The following is a 19,119-nucleotide window of genomic DNA, read 5'->3' on the forward strand; positions in this document are numbered from 1 at the left end:
GCAGACGTACCCTCATTTCTCTTAGGTAAATACGTAGGAGTGTCGTTATTGAGCCATAAGGTAGGTGGATATCTAAATTTATTAGGAACTGCCAAACAGTTTTACAAAATGATTGTGCCATTTTACACTCCCACCAGCAATAAATGAGAGTTCTAATTGCTCCACATCCTTGCCAGTATTTGGCATTGACAGTCTATAATTTTAGTGATTCTATTGTATTCTCATTGTGGTTTTAATTTGCAGTTCTTTGATGACTAATGATATTGAGCATCTTTTCAAGTGCTTATTGGTCATTCTGACATATCCTTTTGTGAAGTATCAGTTCAGTCTTTTACCCATTTAAAAAAATTGGATTGTTTAGCTTTTTGTCGTTGTTATAGTAGATCTTTATTCTAGATTCAGGTCCTTTGTTAGATATATGAATTGAGTGTATTTTCTGTGTGTCTTGCCTTTTTGCTTTTTTAACAAGGTTTTTTGGTATGTAGAAGCTTTAAATTTTAGTGAAGTATAGTTTATCAATTTGTTTTCTTTTATCATTAGTGCCTTTTTCGTCCTGTCCAAGAAGTCTGCCTATCCCAATATCACAAGTATATTCTTCTCTGTTTTCTTCCAGAGGCTTATCGTTTTTCCTTTCTTTTTAGGTCTGTGGTCCATCTTTAATTAAATTTTGTGTATGATGTGAGGTTGGGGTCATGGTTCATTTTCCCATGTAGGGATAGCTGTTTGCTCCATCACCTTTTATTGAAAAGACCTTACTTTCCCTATTGAATTGAATTGGTATCTTTGTTGAAATTGAGTTATAATCAAATGAATCTTTTCTTGGACCTTCTATTCTGTTCCATCTGTTTGTCTACCATTTTGCCAGTCTACACTGTTGAACTACACTAGCTTTCTAGTAAGTGGAGATATTTTGAGAGTTCATTTATTTAATGAATTTATTTTACTAAATTTACTTCTTATTTATGCATAAGAATGATATTTGGTAAAAAAAAATGTGGTTAAGTAAATCTAAAAGAGCTCTTTCAGTAATAACGAAATAAAAATTGTGATAGATTATTTTATTATTGGTTAATCATAAGTTTATTTTCACCAAGTGTTGCATAAATAACTGTAAGATGGTATCTTAGATTTGATTAAATTTGGTAATTTTATTAGCATACCTAATATTTGTGTTTCCTGAATCTGCAGATTCATGTCTTTCATTAATTATGGGCACACTCTGAGTCTTTATATTTTCAAATATTGCCTCCTCCCATTTTCTCTCTTTCTGCTTCATAAACACCTGCTAGATGTAGTATGGACCCTCTCGTAGCCTTTGTTTCTTAAAATTTCCATCATTCTTATTTCTCTCTGCTACATTTCTGCATTCTTATTACTTCTTTAGAGCTGTCTTCCAGTTCACCAACTCATTCCTCAGTTTTGTTTAACCTTATTTTCAGTCCATCCATTGAGTTTTTAATAAAGACCATAATTTTATGTTTCTATAAGTTCTGCATGGATTTTTTTTCAGAAATGCCCAAGTTTCTTTATTTGTAGTATTATATTTTTTTCTTATGTTTGGTTTCTTTTATTTTCTAATAATTTTAATTATTAAATTAAACCTTATTAATTTAATTCTTAAATTAAGTGCTCCATAGTCTTTATCAAGTTATTATATTTTCGTAACTTTTTGGCAGTTCTACATTTGCTGCCTAAAATTTCTGCTGACTCTTGCTCATGCTAGTTTTTTCTTCAGAGGTTACTAGTTTGGGATAGTTAGAATGCTGTGAAGCCTGAGTTGAGTTTTTGTCTTTCCAGAGAATTTTACCAGGAGTGTTAGAGGAATGAATGCCAGGGGCCATTTTTTATGAGGAGTCTTGTTAGAGCGTGCATGCAAAGTACATTTGAACTACAGATTCAGATGAGGAAGGGCCTGAGATTATGAAATTGAGGCTTTTTCCTCATGGCTGTTAAATCTAGTTATCCTAGATTATAAAGACTGGAAATCTCTGTAGTTAGAGTATCAGTGCCTGCTTACTAGTCTGGTTTTAGTTCCTTTTTATTTTTTTCTTTGAGGGGGATTACAACAGTATGTAGATGAAAATCAGACTGGAAGTGTAGCTTGCAGCTAGAGTGACTGATATCTATTGCCATGTAATGGGTAGTGAACAAATATAGAAAGCAGATATGCATATTAATGCCATTGGGTAACAGAGCCAGATAATGGAATTTTTTCCATTGACATTTACATGTACAATTAGAATTGTTGATATGATAGCTTATACATGTTATTCTTCGTATGATATGGGTGTCTGTGTCACAAAGTGATGGCTGTAGCAAGTAGTTATTTTGGAATTAACTTAATAAACCTTTTTATAAAAAGGAGTGCTTTTTTCTTTGTTTTTTTCCAAAATTATTCAATGCCTTGTTGATAAATCTGTTTCCAGTTCTCCAGAGTAAAATAATTACCCCTCTGTATTTTCACTCTGACTTTTTTGTATGACAGAATAGGTAACAATGGGAGTAGCTGTGATTTAATTATTATCATCTTTGTCCTATTTGATGCATGCCAAAGCCTCTGTCTCTTCACCTCTCTTCTGCCTTATTCCTCTGCAGGAGGCTGCTCTATAAATAGCTCCAGTAGTAGATGTTCCACACACGGTCAGATTGCTGAATCATTTAGTTGTTTTGTGAAGTTTAGGAATATGGAAAACAGTGTCTGAGCAGAGTAGGACAAGCATGTTTCTCAAGTCATTATTCTTTTGAAAAAGAAAGTATTATAATCCTCTCAATACTCATGTAGTAACTAACTTTATTTTTATATTTTTAAAGGATTATATTTTAAAAATATATAAAATCGTTTTGAATCTTACTGTTTTAAATCTGAGTCTCAGGATTGTGTTTTGTTAAGTATAATAAATTTGAGACTATGAGCAGATTAATAACAGATGAGCTATAAATATTCCCCTATATGTATATATTTTATTTCATCTTCTTTTTCTCATCTTGGGTATGTTAACGTTATTGCTTCTTTACAGTAGTTTCTTTGCCTGTGAAATAGTTACCTCAGGAAAAGAATTGTTGGGAGGGTTGACACTTGACAATGAAATAAATGTACTGACTTTTTCTCAAAGTTACAAGGCTTTAGAACCCCCCATTTCTCCTTTCCCCATCGTTACAAAGTAATTACATCATATTTTTTGGATAAGCAGATTTTCAAATGGTGGCTCCCCCAAAATATCACCAGCATAACCTGTTGATAAAGAAAAGCTGAGATTGGGCCGGCCCCATGGCTTAGCGGTTAAGTGTGTGTGCTCTGCTGCTGGTGGCCCCGGTTCGGATCCCGGGCACACACCGACGCACCGCTTCTCCCACCATGCTGAGGCCGCGTCCCACATACAGCAACTAGAAGGATCTGCAACTATGACATACAACTATCTACTGGGGCTCTGGGGAGGGAGGGGATATAAATAAATAAATAAAAACTGAAAAAAAAAAAAAAAGCTGAGATTGTTACTTACTGGCAGGAAGAGCACACTACCTTGACATAGTCTGAGTAATGTCTTTGAGGGCCAGGGCAAGATATTTATTTTTGAGATTTCTTAGGGGTCTTGTTTAAGGTGAGTCTTGTCAGTGCAGAGGCTTGATTCAGATTGATGAATTTACGATATAGTAGAATAGGATTTTCTGGCACTGCAAGATGAGCTTTTCAAAGTGAATATTGGACCATGGTATTAAACTTTGCTAGCATTAATAACTGTCTCATTTCCTCTCATTAATTGAGGTTTCTATTTACCATTAATTAATGTCCAGATTCCCCAACAGAACTGTTAAATTCCTCTCTGTACGGGCAAAGATGTCAGGTAATCTATCTGTTTCATTTTCTCCCCTTGGAGATACCCTTTCTAGGGCCCTCTGTCCTCTGTCTCGCATGTAGACCAGTTGCTCTTAGGCCTGCTGTGGAGATGTTATTCTTGGATTTCTCTTTGCTTCCCTCCGATGGTGAATCCACTTCCTGGATCTTATGTATCTCCATCTTTGGTTTACTCTTTCATGTTAGAAGAGCCATCTTCTAGTAGCTTTCAACAAGTCTTTTTTTTTCTGTAAATAACTCATGCATAGATAATTGGTATGATAAATATGTTTTCTTTTTGTTTATTGTAACACTAGAACTCTATTACAAAGTATAACTCAGAATTGCAAGAAAAATTTTTTAAAAAGTTATAATTTTCTTATAAAAATGAAATTTGGAACAACAAAAATGATAGTGGGTAATTATTTTGCTTTTTAAAATTCTGAAAAGGCTGTCTACTAAAGTGGTTATAGGGATATTTGTAGTTGAATTCTGATGTTTATTTTTTCAATTTGTTGTGAATATTTTTTTATAGCTCTACCGGGTAATAACAGTTAATGATTTTGAAAATTTGATAAAGACTTTTGGTAAAATTTTGTTTCATAAATGAAGATAAATACAAGACATTATAATTTAATCAAATAAACTTTAAAAATCCTTTTCTCACAAATTATAGCCTGATGTAATTTGAGTTTATGTTTTAATAACAAAAAATAATATCTTGAAGGGTGTCTGTAGTTTCTGAAGGGGGCAGGCTAGAGTTCAAAGAGACTTTTTTTTTTCCTTAAGATGCCTTTATTCAAAGGAGATCCAGGCTACTGCTTCTCACCTTCTCCCAGTTAGATGTCAGCAAACAGTGCTTGTGCCCAGAAATGTCTCAGATAGATTCCAAGAATAATGTGGGAGACGAGAGTCCCCAAGAGTACAGAGAGGGGTTTCAATTTGGCTGTGACTTCTTATTTCTAGAGACCAGATAGGAAGCAAGCTATCATGTCCTTTGGAAAATAGGGCCCTGGAATAAAATGAGCCCTACCACTCATCCATCACTCCTCCTCCACCCTACTCCCCTCTCATTTCTGGGAATATCAGAGAGAGGTAGCTGGTAGAGATGATTCAAGAAGTTTGCCAACATATAGAGCCTATCACCCACTGAGGGGAGTTTGTCTGCCTTCCTGTTTTCTGCAGACTTACTCCTTGACCATGGTTGAGAAGCTCTAAACGTCACTAACCCGCATCTGTGGAACCGGCTTTTCAGGGGTGAGCCTGAGAATGGTAATGCCAAATGAATGGTACACATAGCCAGTGTTTTGATCGCTGGTAATTGTATTCATTTTACACTATTTAGGATCTAAGGGGTTGAGAGAAGCCTAGAGAACAGTACATAAGAGAAGCCACATAGGAGAATGTCTTAAGCCAGATTCATTTCTCCTGCGCCCTCTCAAAAACCAATGAAAAGTGACTCTGCCACAATTTTATCACTTTCATATTTTCTTTATATAACGATCTTTTAAAAATAAATAAATAAACCATTTTTGGAATAGCTGGGCTTGTCTGTAATTTTAATGCACTTGCCTAAATTCTTACTGGGGTCTTGGAAATGGTATTTTTAAAAGGGATGAAGAAAAGGAAGGAGGAAAATAATGACTTAAGGAAACAGTAAAACAAATTTTGATTTGGGTTTAAATATTGGTCACAATAATATGTGAAATGTGTGTACTTATATTAGCATTATTCAAACTCATATAACTGGAAATTATTGTGAATGATATTGCCCTTAAAAATGAAAAACATTTTATATGAGAAGCGCCAGTGTGCAATATTTTAAAAAGCAGAGCGCTGTAAGTCAGGATAACTGCAATCTTGTCCTGTCTCTGCCCCTAGGACAGTAGGTGGCCCTGGGTCACCCTCCCTGCAGTCCCACCCTTCCCTTGCAACAGCCTCAAGTGTCGACTTTTTCTCCTGAGAATACTGAGGTTGTAGACTAGGTAATTACTTAGCTTCCTCTTAAGAGTCTATGACTTCAGTATATGTCATACTTTTCAGATTTGTGTCTTTTCACTTAATGAAATTAGGTAGCTTTGTATGTCTTTATTTTGTGATTTTTTAAATCATTTGGGCCACAACCTTTCAATATTTGCTAAGGGTAACTATATGTAAACAGCAGTGGTTTGCTTTGGGGTGCTGTACCTAAACAGAAGAGGGTAGATTTCCAGTCGTAAGAACCTCTGATTCTTGCTTAGATTGGAAATTGCCCTTACAGTGCCCTTCAGTGATGCTGTGAGCTGCTTTTAGTTTTATGGGAGAATTCTCGGTGTCTTGGTTCATTTATAACTGAGTAGTATATTTCCAAAGGTTTGAGAATAGTGAGGTGAATAGCTTTGAAATTCTCAAAACTGTTTGGAAAGCTACTTGTATAAACTTACAATTTAAAGCATTTGAATGGCTTCCTTTTTAAAGTGATTTTTAACAAATGTTTGATCATACTGTATTTGTGCTACAGTTGAAATGCTGAAGTAGCATTTTGGCTTCTTTCCCAAAAGCATGCTTAAAGAGGCTAGCAGCAGCATCTCTCCCTGCTCTCTTCAGAGCTTTTCACCTTGCGAGTGGTGCAGCTCCTTCTGCGGATGCACTGAAACCCTCCCATTCAGTCTGCAGTGGAGAAGAATGGAGCTCAATGTCCGGCAGAAATCAATAGGCTAGCAAGGTTGCAGTAAATAGAATGACTATGTATTTGAACAGCTGAGCAAGAAGACATGTGTAATATTTTTTTTCTTTCAGCTCATAAATTTTTGCTTTCTGTTTCCTTCTAGAGAGATGTGGATAATTTGCCCAGCCTCCAACGTCTGTTTCTCAGCTTCAACAATATATCTACGTAAGTGGAAACTCCCAACTTGTCATTTACTAATAACTTGATTGTTTGGTTTCTGGTGCTTTAAATTAAGATTGTAAGTACCTTGCAGAATTTTATTGACATGTTAAGATTTTAAATTGGAAAATGATAGGGCTGTCTATGACAAAGTTCTCTGTGGAAAAACAAAGCTCTGGTGTATATTAGTGCGTCTAATGCAAAAATGATGAAATTAGTATGTCGTGTGCTTTTTGTTTAATTATACTTCAGAGTTGCTCTTTAGTAAAGCATGTGTACATGGAAATTTCAACATATATTTTGCTGTCCTTTGTTTGAAACTTACTGCACTAATCAGTTAAATTAGACTTTCTTTCATAAATTATCGTCTACAATTTGTAGAGCTACTAAGCAATTTTGATATGGCAGGCTATATTTGTCACTGAACGGCTTGCTAATTAGGCCATAACTTCTACCCTGGGATCCCTACTTAGAATTAATGCTGCTAAGAGACTGTATATTAGAATATATGAGTATATGAATTTTGTTTTCCAAAGATTTGAAGTGTATCATCCTTTATATTGTGATGCTGTCTCATTCAGTGTCGGTCTGGAAGATTTCAGAACTGGAGCTGAGACAAGCAGTCAGACTTTTCAATGCAAAAGGACCTCCACTCCTTCCTTAATTCTTTCCTTGTCCTTCTTCCCCCAGCCACTTAATTTGAACTCGGCTTTATAACTACCCTTCAGTTCTTTAGTTTCACTTCAAGGCTGTTCTCTGAACCTGCTTTTATAAGAGGGTAAGAATTAAGTATAAAAGAGTTTAGAGTACATCTCTTCCTGAACTCCAGGCCTATGCTTATGTTTATTGAAAACCACTTTGTTTTTTGTGCATTTTCTGTTTGCATCTTTTTCCTCCTCCATCAGATTTAAGTGTTAACCTCATGTCCTTGTACTATATCTCTAAAAGTTAGAGATTAAATCCAGACAGTAGGCTTTGCATATGGGCATTATTTCAAAGAAAATACCCTTAATCTGTCTCTTTTTTCTCTTTTGTGAAGAAAATATTAACCTTTTCTGAAAGACTTTTCATATTCTCTTCAGTTTATGTTGAATGCTGTTCCAGCTGCCTTTCTATCTTGTTGGGGAGGTGGGATTTCTTTTCAATGACAGTGGAAAGGATACTTAATATTCTTTAGGGAATTTCTTCCTTCCTAAAGACCATTAGCAACTGTTTTGAGGAGAAAGTTTCTCTTTCTCACAATATGTTTTTTCTCATGTCTCACAATATTAGCCGTTTAGGATGCTGCAGACCCTTAGATTCCCTCACCCTGTGGTGGACCTCATTGCTTTCACTTCTTGTCTTGTTTACGGGGAGTAAGTAAGTTTAAGGGGTAGTAAGTAAGTTAGACATAGAAGATTTTCAGAGCGTATTACTTGAAAATAAAATAATCAGTTAGTGAGGTTTAAGCAATGTGGTTTTATTTTAAACTTGCTCATTCCATAGAAGCATCAATAAAAGCCCTCCAGGAGTAGTATACACCCAGACATAAATTTGCGTGTATAGGGGTTATGATGTTCGCAGGTCCCCAGGATACCTGGACTTCTGAACTCCAGGCTCTGTAAGGAGTTGGTTTTAATTGCTTGTCTTTAGGGAATTTTGTTCCCAACCTGGAAGGACGTTTCACCCACCCAACAAAATAAAGATATGATTAATGGGATTAATATTTATAACTTTCTTTAAAAAGCATGATTTCTTAGGAAATTGAGATATGAATGAGTCAACAACTTCAGGACTTTCATTTTCTTATTAATTGCTTTCTCTATGTTTCTGCATAGGATTAGCCCTTTACCTTCCTCTAGTGCTTCCAGCTGATCTGCTTTTGAGGCTAAATACATTTTCTGCTCTGTTTCTGTTGATGCATGTGGTCCAGGAGATGGTGTAGAGAATATATTAGGTCTGAGGAGGAAAAATTGGAGAGAGCAAACTCTGAAAACATTTCTGTGAACTTGACTCAAGACACAAATATCTCAGGTAGCTGGGCTATCAGATACCTGTAGTGATAACTATAGTATGTTTTCAGGGCCTGAGTGCCCTGCTATAGTCCTGACATAATAGAGTTGCCTGGTTTTACAATTTAGTGACCCAGGGGTAACAGACGTCAAGAAGAGTAGAAACAGCAGTGTAAATCTGGAAGTCAGTACCTTTTAGGACTCCTCCTGGAAAACTCTCAGATAGTATTCAGCAAATGAAAATATCCAACTGTATATCCATTTAGGGGAGGCAAAAATATGTTGACACTTATGCGCTAGGGCTTCCTAGGTTTTGACCAAGTTGGATTCTTAGAGGTCCATTTGTATAAACTATGAGGTACCTGGTAGAAATTCAGAAAGTTCCAAAATGTGATGGCACTCTATTGAATTCATAGAATTCCACTGTGAGATGAATAGGTACTTATATTTAATGTTGAGTTTTGTGGACAGAACTCTTTTTGTATGTTTTCCTGAAGATATTAGAACAGTGGGGGGTTGTTCCTTTTTTTATGCCTCTTGCTTGAGGGCTCAATAACCATCAGAACGGTATTTTCTGAGGACTATTTTTGCAAACCTTGTGGTTTATTGAAGAATCAAAGTTCATAAGGCAGGAGAAGACAGTAAAAAAGAGAGAAAAGGGGGCAAAGGTACAAGGCAATGGGGAAGCCAGGGACCCTCTGTCGTGTTTGTTTTACTCCTTTGGCATTACGTTTGAAGGAGAGAAAGGCAGAAAAAATCTATTGGATAGAAGTTACTTTTATTATTATTATACGCCTTTTTTTATTATCTTCTTTCTTTCTGTCAGCATCTGTGGTCATTTGAAGCATCAATTCTATAAGTACAAAAATACATACAAATACTGTCATGGACTTTATTTATAACATTATGAAGGAACTTCACAGGAAGTTTTCCAGATACTTTTATTGTAATCATAAGGTTTCATTTTCATTAGTATAAAGGTAATTTATTTGTGTATGTGTGCGAGTTTTTCTAAAAGGAAGGATTCTTGAACTAAAATTAAGCTAAGGCCCTGTGAGCAGGCTGTTTGCACACCTAGTCTCAGTCTGGGTTCACACATACACAGTTGAGAGGCTGAATAGCTAGCTATTCATGGCCATGAATTAACATTTTTAAAAGCATTGCTGTTTCAAAGGCCCTTTTGAGTTTTGCTAATGTGAAGGTTCTAGAAGTTGCAGGAAAATTTTTGGTGCATATTACTAAGGGGAATTTTGAATCTTAAAATTATTCATGATTAAATGTTATATTGGGTGATTGTTTCTATGTTCAGAAACAAACAAGTATGATAAATTGAGACCAATGTGTTTTATGAGTTCCTTTTTGTTTTGTTTTACAAATATGAGGAAATTCCAAAGTATATTCAGAAACAAACTTAAGGTGTAAATAGATTAATTCCAAAATGCATTTAGAAATAACCTTAAGGTATATAAGTAGCTTCCTCTAGTGCTATTCCTTCTACTTGTATTGTATTTTGTAGAAAATACTTCCAAAAGGGGTTTGAAGTAAGTTACAATAAAAATCCCAAATACAGTGAACATCAACATTTAAAACAAAGGTAAATGAGCAGATATCGAAAGGATTGAACAAATTGGTTACTTAATTTCAGGAAAAAACAAGCTCAGAATCAATGATGTCAAAACCTTAAATGTGTACTTCTACCTGCAGAACTTTCAAGTTTGGTCTACTGGACAACTTTTGTTTGTCTTTTATGATTCAATCCAAACCGCAAACAAGGAGAATTATTTCCTTTTTCTACTCCCTCTACAGTACCTCCTAGAGTACTATAATATCTGTTTTTGTATATATCCAGTTAGGCCATGTTTAACTTATCATAGTATCTGTCACATTTCACACATAGTGGGCATGTAATTATTATTGTTTTAATTAATGAATAAATAAAGCCAAAGTTTAAAGCTGATGTTTTTCAATATTCATAGATAATTCTTAACCGCCCTATTCAATATGTTCTCTTATTTCATTGTCTGACAATTCAGTTTGCAGCTAATTCATCATGGCTGTCCCTTGGGATATAAACTGCTAAAAAGTAAATAACACAAGGAAGCCAAATTAAGATTATTTTATGGTAGAGTTGGATTATTAGTAACACCTTTCACAAGATCTTTCAGCCTAAAGGCTCTCTTCAGTGATTTAAGATTTCAGTGGAATACTTTTTGAACATTTGAGTTAGATTCAAAATTGCTTCTTGGAGAAAAACTGAGACTTTGCTTGAGGTAGTTTCTAAATCATCTGATGCAAAGATAAGAGAGCCTTCTATTTGAGCAAAAATATCTACCTGATTTTCAAATCTAGATATAGATATAGATATAGACATAGATATAGAGATAGATATAGATATTTGGCTGTTTTACCATCCTTGTCTACTAATTCCAATATCTGTGTCATCTCTGGGACTGTTTCTAGTGACTTTTTTCTCTTTCATGTATATTCCATTTTCTTCCTCACTTGTCTGGAAATTTTTTATTGCATTCTGGGCATTGTGGATGTTATATTGTTGAGAATCTGGGTTTTGTTGTCTGAATTTAAAGATTGTTGAGTTTTGTTTAGTAAGGTAGTTAACCTACTGGAGAATCAGGTTGATCCTGTTGAGACTTATTTTTAGGCTTTTTTAGGGCCAGTCTAAAGTAATGCTTATCTACAACTAGAGTAATAAGTTTTTATATCTATCTTTATATTATCCTGACAGTAAACACAAGATTTCTGGATCAGAAGCTGACCGATTATTTATCTGCAGAATATCTTGTGTTGGTTTCCCATGCTCCATTTTCCACCATGAGGTTATATGATGAAGGCGGGTGTCACCTACATGTACAGGATAGGGGGTTTCTGGCACATGAAGAAACCCAAAATTATAAATCTCGGAGTTTATATAGGAGCTACTTGCACCTCTTCCCCTTTAGAGAAGGTGAGAGAGAGAAAAAGAAAGAAGGGGAAGGCTCCTTGGTCAATTACCCTTTGGAATGTAAACAGATAGCTCCAGGTTTTATTACCCTTTGAAATGTAAACACTTCGCTCTGGGAGATAAATTTCTATATTATTCCAGAGGTCTCTATCTATACAATCATCCATTAACCCAGGTGCCAACTTTCTTCCCTCAGAAAGCCCTGACCATGCAGAAACATGAACATCTTCAGATTGTTTCTTGACATAGAGTAGCCCTACACCTGAGGCATAACCTTTTTGGGTCCTCAACTATAAAACCTGAGTGTTCAGTGAGGTCTCTTCACTATGTCTGGTTGGAACTTCAGTGTCTCCCAGCTCTGTGTGGCCTATGGGTACTTTTTTCATCTCACAGCCCCTCTAGTTATACTTTGCTAGGCTTCCTAGAGTCTCACCCTGTGTTGGTGCATCTTAATATTCAGCCAAATACTTGAAAGACCCCTATGCAGATTTCTAGAGTTTCTCCTCTACTCAGCAACCTGTTCTCCATTACTCTTCCTTCCGAATTCCAGCAGCCTCAGTAAACCCAAACTCTGACCTCTGTTTCATCCACTCAGTGAGACCTCTGTTCTCTTTTTGATTCCATTTCCCTATGCTTGATCTGGAAAGTGCCTCCAGGCAGAAAGGCAAGACGAAGGTGACTTTTCATGTGTTTCTCTTCTCCAAGGATCACAGTCCTACACTGTCTGTTGTTCAATGCTTGCTTTATATATTTTGCCCAGTTTCATAGTTGTTTACATTGGGAGAGTGAGTCTGATACCATCATAGCCAACACTGTAAGTTCCTTCTATCAGATTTTTAAGTTATCACGTTAGTATTATCTTTGCCATCTGTATGTCTGGTACTTAAAGGATAAGTACTTCAAATCAACAATACTGTATTCCTATATATAAGAACCAATGATTTAGTCTAATCCTGAATTGGTAGCTGTACAGTTTCTGTCAAAAGCCTTCCTGATATTTAAAATGAACAGTTTAGAAATATTTTTCTACTAGTTTCTTTTGTTTTGTCTTTGGAGCTTGCTTTTTTGCACTTCAGAGATATTGGCTTATAATTCTCCAAAATGACCCACTTGAGGGATTATGAGAGTGGTGCCAGTCTTTCCTAGCTATGTGGGTTCAGGATCTAGGACTATCTTAGTGATATCCAGAGGATGGTAGCTAAAAACTGATCCTCCTCCTCCTTTACCATTTCATTTATCTTCTTCATCTCTTTCATCTAAAGAATTGAAAAATTTTTCCCAGTTGGTTGTTGAAAAACATTGATTATGCATCTCTATATATAAAACACCCAATAAGGCATTGTGGAGAGTGATAGAGGATAAAGATAAGGCTCTGTTTTCTACGAGTGTATAATCTAATGACAGAGAACACACAAAGACATGAGTGACAGAAACTTAAAACAAACAAACCCGGCATATCGTAGAAAAGCCAACAGTTCCAGAATCACAGTCTGTCAGCTTAGCAGCTCTGGTATAAAGAGCACTTCTGGGCTGGCCCCGTGGCTTAGGGGTTAAGTGCTCGCGCTCCGCTGCCGGCGGCCCGGGTTCAGATCCCGGGCGCGCACTGACGCACCGCTTCTCGGGCCATGCTGAGGCCGCGTCCCACATACAGCAACTAGAAGGATGTGCAGCTATGACATACAACTATCTACTGGGGCTTTAAGGGGAAAAAAATAAAATAAATAAAATCTTTAAAGAGCACTTCTTCCTTGATAACTCTGGCAGCAAGTTTCTGAAGAGCATTAATGTTCATAATTGTGACCCTAGACCAGCCACATCAGCATCACCGGAGTGCTTATTAGAAATCCAGAATCTCAAACCCTACCCTAGACTTACTGGGTCAGAATCATCATTTTTAAGAGATCGCTAGGCCATTCAAATGTACATTACAGTCTGGGAAGCCTGCTGCGGAGGATGCTGATTGCGCTTATTTAGGTCAAGTGCCCAGTTGGAACTAACCACTCTGGCCAGGGGCACATAGGGCACACTGAATGCTCAAGCCTGGGACATATGTTCCCTCTCCCCTAGGACAATGGGGGTGGGATCAGTTTGTGGATTGGGTTTGCTACAGAAAAAAGTGTTCTGTTACCAGGGGAGGGGAAGCTGAACAGGAAGATGGTAATAGATATCCAATGAACTTATTTCCTCTTGCATGTTTTAGCTCACATTAACGTTAGGGCTAGCTGTTCACTAGCCCCTTCACTTTGGGTCATTTCATCCCATTTCCCATGTGTCTCTGTGTGTGTGTGTGTGTGTGTGTGTGTGTGTGTGTGTTCTACTCCCAACCTCCCTCACTTCACAACGCCATCTGTCTGCTTGACCTAGATATCAGAGAGTCTTGCCTCTTCCACAGCATGGTTCTTCTGTCACTTCTCAGGGGGTCATATTTCTCAAATGCATGTGAAAACATTAAGGATAAGCACACAACACACCTGTGCCCAAGTCTGACTTCACTTCCTTGCACTCTCGGTAGAGCAAGTTTGCCTCCCTCACTGCCTTTCCTTCTACCACTAAGGCATTAATCCTTGGCGTTATGCCTTTTCAAACTGTGAACTGTCTATTAAAATGCATTTGTATTTACTAGAGGGAGTTGTACTTTGAACCCCTCAGGAGTTATAACTCCTAGTGACTACTTTACAGAAAGTTTTACATACAGAGAAAGAGAAAGTTATAATCCTTTACTACTATTATTTATTTTGATGTTCAAATTTTCCTGGATTTGTCAAGCTGACTCTTACCATCTTTTGATACGTCCTCATCGTTCTTTGGGAGCTTCCTTACTTTCTGGCACAAGAGATGTTCCAGGCTCATTTTTTGCAGGAGTTCTGATTACTTTTAATGGAAAATGGTACTTAGAAACCAAGGTTTGAGTGCTAGGTATGCTCATGGATACTTGCCTTCTCAATGGTTAGAATTAGGAAATGTGTGTGTGTATTATACATCTTAATCTATTTTTCTGTATATGAAAAACTGTGGCTTCATACTGACACCTTCATGAATTCAATCATGAAACTTCCAATTACAGTCCAATACCACAGGACTTATTTTAGCCAGCCACCACACTCCCTTTCCATAGTATTTATAATTACTTTTTCTGACATTGACTCCCCATTATATATAATATAATTATTTATTTGTTCAATGTTTGAATGTATAGAAAGTAGTTTCAGAATTGCTAACCCATACTTTTGTGGGAGGAAAAAAACTTCTAACCAGGGTTCAATATTTATTTACACTGTGTTTTGTTTTTAGCCTAAAGGTAGATAATAAAAAAACTGTGTTTAAAAGTTGCTTGGGTTAGTTCTCCTCCACTATTTTCAGTGTGATCACGTTATTCATTTGAACAGTGAGATTTGTTTCTATTTGTATTCCACTTTTTGTTTTTTTCCCCCTCAACCTTGCTAATTTGATATATTTATTTTTCAGCCTGTGTAATAATAACATGGTTCCAAAACTCAGAACTATGCAAAAGGTATCACTCGGAGATCTATCACTTTCCCATTCCTTCTACCCCATTCCCAACCCTCTCCTTTCCGTTCTATTGTCACCCACCTCTGTAGACAACCAATCTTGTAAGTTTCTGCTTTATCCTTCTCCTGTTTCTTTTTAACAAATCAGCAGATACATGTGTACTATAGAGAAACTCACATTTTTTTTTCTAGAACTTGTATGGTTTCAATTTTTACATTAGCTCCCTGATTCACTTGGAGGTTATTTTTTTGGATTGTATGAAATTTGGAACTGATGTCTTTCAGATGTCTTCCCACTTGTCCCAGAGCCACTTATTGAAAGGCCCATCTTTGCCCCAGTGATTTGGGATGGCACCTTTAGTATCAGCCTAACTCCATTAAGAGGCTCAATAATCATGAGCTCATTTACTTTCCTCTTTCCTTCTCCCACATTCCATTTTTTAGCTTGTTATTTCTACTTTCCTGCACATAAAACACATTATATATAATACGTAGCATGTTGTTCTTTCACCTAGGTTCCTGCCGTTATTTTAGTCTATCTGCAATTAATTGTTGAATGCTCATCGTCAGTCCTTTTGCTCAGGTTTCCTCAGTCATATCTTAGTGGATCAAGCTTATGCAGTATATTCCTCAAGAAGGGCTCCTGGGTGCAGAATATTCTGATATCTTGCCCGTTTAAAAGTTTTTCTGTGCCTTGTTACTTGCAAGAGAGCTTGTCTAAATATAAAATTCTTGGTTTGCTCATTCTTTGCTTGAGTTTTTCAAAAAAATATTACTCCGTTATTGCAGTTGTATTGTAAGTCATGGTAAGGGCATCTGGCGCCAGTCTGATTTTAATTTTGATCTTCACGCTTAGAGGTCTTGAGACTTTTTTCTTTTCTTTTCTTTTTAAAGTCTAATAGTTTTATTAGGATATGTTTTCAAATTGATCATTCTGGTTCGGTTTTCCCAGATACCTGTTGGACCTTTTTAATATGTACATTTGGCGTCTTTTCTTATTTCCAGAAAGTTTTCTTGGGTTATAGTTTTAAGTATTAGTTCTGTTCAGTTTTTATGTTTTTATCTTCAGGATCTCTTATTACACATACTTGTTTTCTTCTTTGGCTTTCTTTTATTTCGGCCACTTTTTTCTGACCCATTTTACTTCTTTGCCTTGTTTTCATTCTCTTGGTTGGTTTTCTGGCTTTCCTCAATGTCCCTTAGTAGAATTTTATTTGAATCTATTCTCCCTTGGGGACTTTGTAATTTAATCTTTGATTCTGTGATGATTTTGTCTTTTCCTTTCGTTTCTTTCCTAAATTCAATCAACTCTCTTTTCATTTCTTCCTGTTTATTGTCCATTCCTGCTTTTAATCTTTGAATTTCTTATTCAAAGTGGTTTTTCATACCTTGAAATGCTTACTTGAGGATATTTAATTCAGTATGGAATGTTATGTTACAGTTTTCTTCTTCTTCGTGTTGCTTTTTCCAGGGGCGGTTTTCATCAGCTTGAGTGGGTTTGATTTTCTATTCTTAAAATACTTTGTATAGATTTAATCTGTTTTTGCCAATTTATTTTGTGGGTTTGGTCTATTTAGAAGAATCTTAGGTCAAGGGTGCCTTCTTCTGTCTAGTGTGGCAAAGTACAGTTTGTGGTGTATATGTGTGTGTGTGGTAGTGGGGAGAAGGGATTGTGTGTCCTCTTTTTTATCTTTATTTTTTGGTTCTCTTTTATCTTGCAAAGCTCTGCATTTGCCCCTTTTGCTCCTTTGCCCATTTTCACCATCACCATCCAATCTCCAAAGTGCTTCTCTTCCTTCCTTTCTACCTTCTCAAAAGCAGTGACTTTCTGAAGACTGCCACTGCTCTGAAAAGTCCCTTCCTTGTAGTACATGCTCTCATCTACTGGCACTCTTCCAATATTTTTGCAGCTAGTGTGGACTTTCTCTTGCTAGTAGTGATTTTAGATGGGTTTTAGGCCCCCTACTAGTTCCTCTTTTCTCTCTTCCACGCACTTTTTTCCATATTGTCCTTCCATATTACCTACTTCTAGGTAATTTGATATTTGGGTACTCTTTGTCTTTTGGTTATGTTGTGGGCATTGGTTTTGTGTAATTTGTTTGTTCTTCTTGTGGTTCTGTATTGTTTTTAGGAGGATGGGTTGGGACATTCAGTTTATGCCTCTGTATTTACCTCATATATATGTATATGCATACATGTATGCGTGTATATATTATATGTATATACCTGTCTCTCCTACCAGGAGGTCATTTCCTTAAGAGTAGCAATTCAGTTTTACTCATCTTTCTGTCTTTAGGAGTAATCCCAGTGCCTATTATATACAGTGCCTTTTAAACTTTCCTTTTTCCTATTAATGAGTAAAACAAAGTTGCAATACAATAAATTACTCTGTTAATAAACTATCTATCCTTTACTCAAAGGCTACAGATAGCTAAAGGATTGTAACATGAAGTTAAAACTCTCTTAACTATGCAACTAAGCCCATAGTAGGCTAGACAACCAGCACTGGGGGTTATTAATTTGAGAACCTGAATATACAGAAATTGCCGTGTTGCTTATTAGTAAAGGAATATATCATATATATATCATATGTGCATGGGTAAAGGAATATGTCATATATATGTTATATATGTCATATATATGACATACACATACACATACATATACACATAGGAGTATCATAAACTGATGCCATTTGGTTTAGAGGAAAGCCCGTGGTTCCTGAATGAATATATTATTCTTTTGACTTGACTATGATATGAAATAAGAGATGCCAGAAATCTTTTGTTCCAATTGAAGAGATAAATAGCAGTACTGCATTATGCTACTGTTTTTAAAATTGGGAAGGTCAAAAGTGCTACAATGAATATTTAATGTTCTGATGAAATCTTAGGGGAAATGATGCAGTATTCACCAATATCAGTTTCACACTGAAATCTTCCTGACAGTCATTTTGTTTGGTTCATGCAGCAAATAAAATTTAATGTAACTTCCCCATGATAATTGCCATTTCTATGAGATAGATACCTTTGTCAGTGCATGGTTCAGAAAGAAAAAAAAGTGATGGATATGGATATGAGGAATATGTATAAAGATTTACGTACAAGTGTAGAGGCTGAATTTTATCCCCCAAAATTCATATGTAGAAGTCCTAACCCCTAGTACCTCAGAATATGACTGTATTTGGAGATAGGGCCTTTAAAGAGGTAATTAAGGTAAAATGAGGTCGTATGGGTAAACTCTAATCCAACATGATTAATGTCCTGATAAGAAGAGATTAGGATACCTAGACACACAGAATAAAAACTATGTGAAGACAGAGGGAGAAGATGGCCATCTATAAGCCAAGGAGAGAGGCCTCGGAAGAAATCAATCCTGCTGATACCTTGATCTTGTACTTGTAGCCTCCAGAACTATGAGAAAACAAAATTCTGTTGTTTAAGCCACTTAGTTTGTGATACTTTGTTGACAGCCGTAGCAAACTAATACTACAAGGATACTCATCACAGAATTTTTTAATAACAGCTCAAAATGAAAACAACATAAGTGTCCAACCCCGGGGGCATAGTTATATTGATCTTCAAGACTACCTATCCTACCTCCTCTGGCAGTCTCTGATGGCAGCAAAGGACAGCAGGAGTAGTCAAGGATGCAGGCTGCTGCCATCGTAAGTAACCTGAGCCACTTCGTGGAAATTATCAGTAGAATGAGCTCTACTGTCTTTCAGTTTATGGTTTCCTCTATGCAGTGGGTGGGATAGCAAGGTACCATGGATTAAGAAATTAGTTTTATTTTTGCTGGTCATGAACATGCTGGTGAAAAAAAGACGACAGGTACTATGCCTAGAAATTTTTAGGTACACAGGCTCAGTATATTCCTTTTTCCAAAAATGATTTCGTTCTTTGTTTTTTACAAATTCCCTCCAAACTCCACTCCAGAGCCTCTTTTGAAATAAGATTTAA

At 36.3% G+C, this 19,119-nt stretch overlaps 1 protein-coding gene across 4 annotated transcripts in view; it reads left to right on the forward strand.

Moving 5' to 3' along the window:
- Positions 1-19,119, forward strand: part of LRRC49 (leucine rich repeat containing 49) — a 121,381-nt gene that overhangs the window by 37,055 nt on the left and 65,207 nt on the right. For all 4 annotated transcript variants that reach the window (XR_015551551.1, XR_015551549.1, XM_014780877.2 and 1 more), the window contains one exon: positions 6,643-6,704. Coding sequence is in view for 2 of the 4 variants with exons in the window: in XM_014780877.2 (XP_014636363.1) it covers positions 6,643-6,704 (62 nt within the window). In the remaining 2 variants the exon portion in view is untranslated. The remainder of the gene's footprint in view (positions 1-6,642; positions 6,705-19,119) is intronic.

The sequence above is a fragment of the Ceratotherium simum genome, chromosome 3, assembly GCF_057802395.1.
Source record: "Ceratotherium simum simum isolate JZ-2026a chromosome 3, ASM5780239v1, whole genome shotgun sequence".
NCBI classification, from domain to species: Eukaryota; Metazoa; Chordata; class Mammalia; order Perissodactyla; family Rhinocerotidae; genus Ceratotherium; species Ceratotherium simum.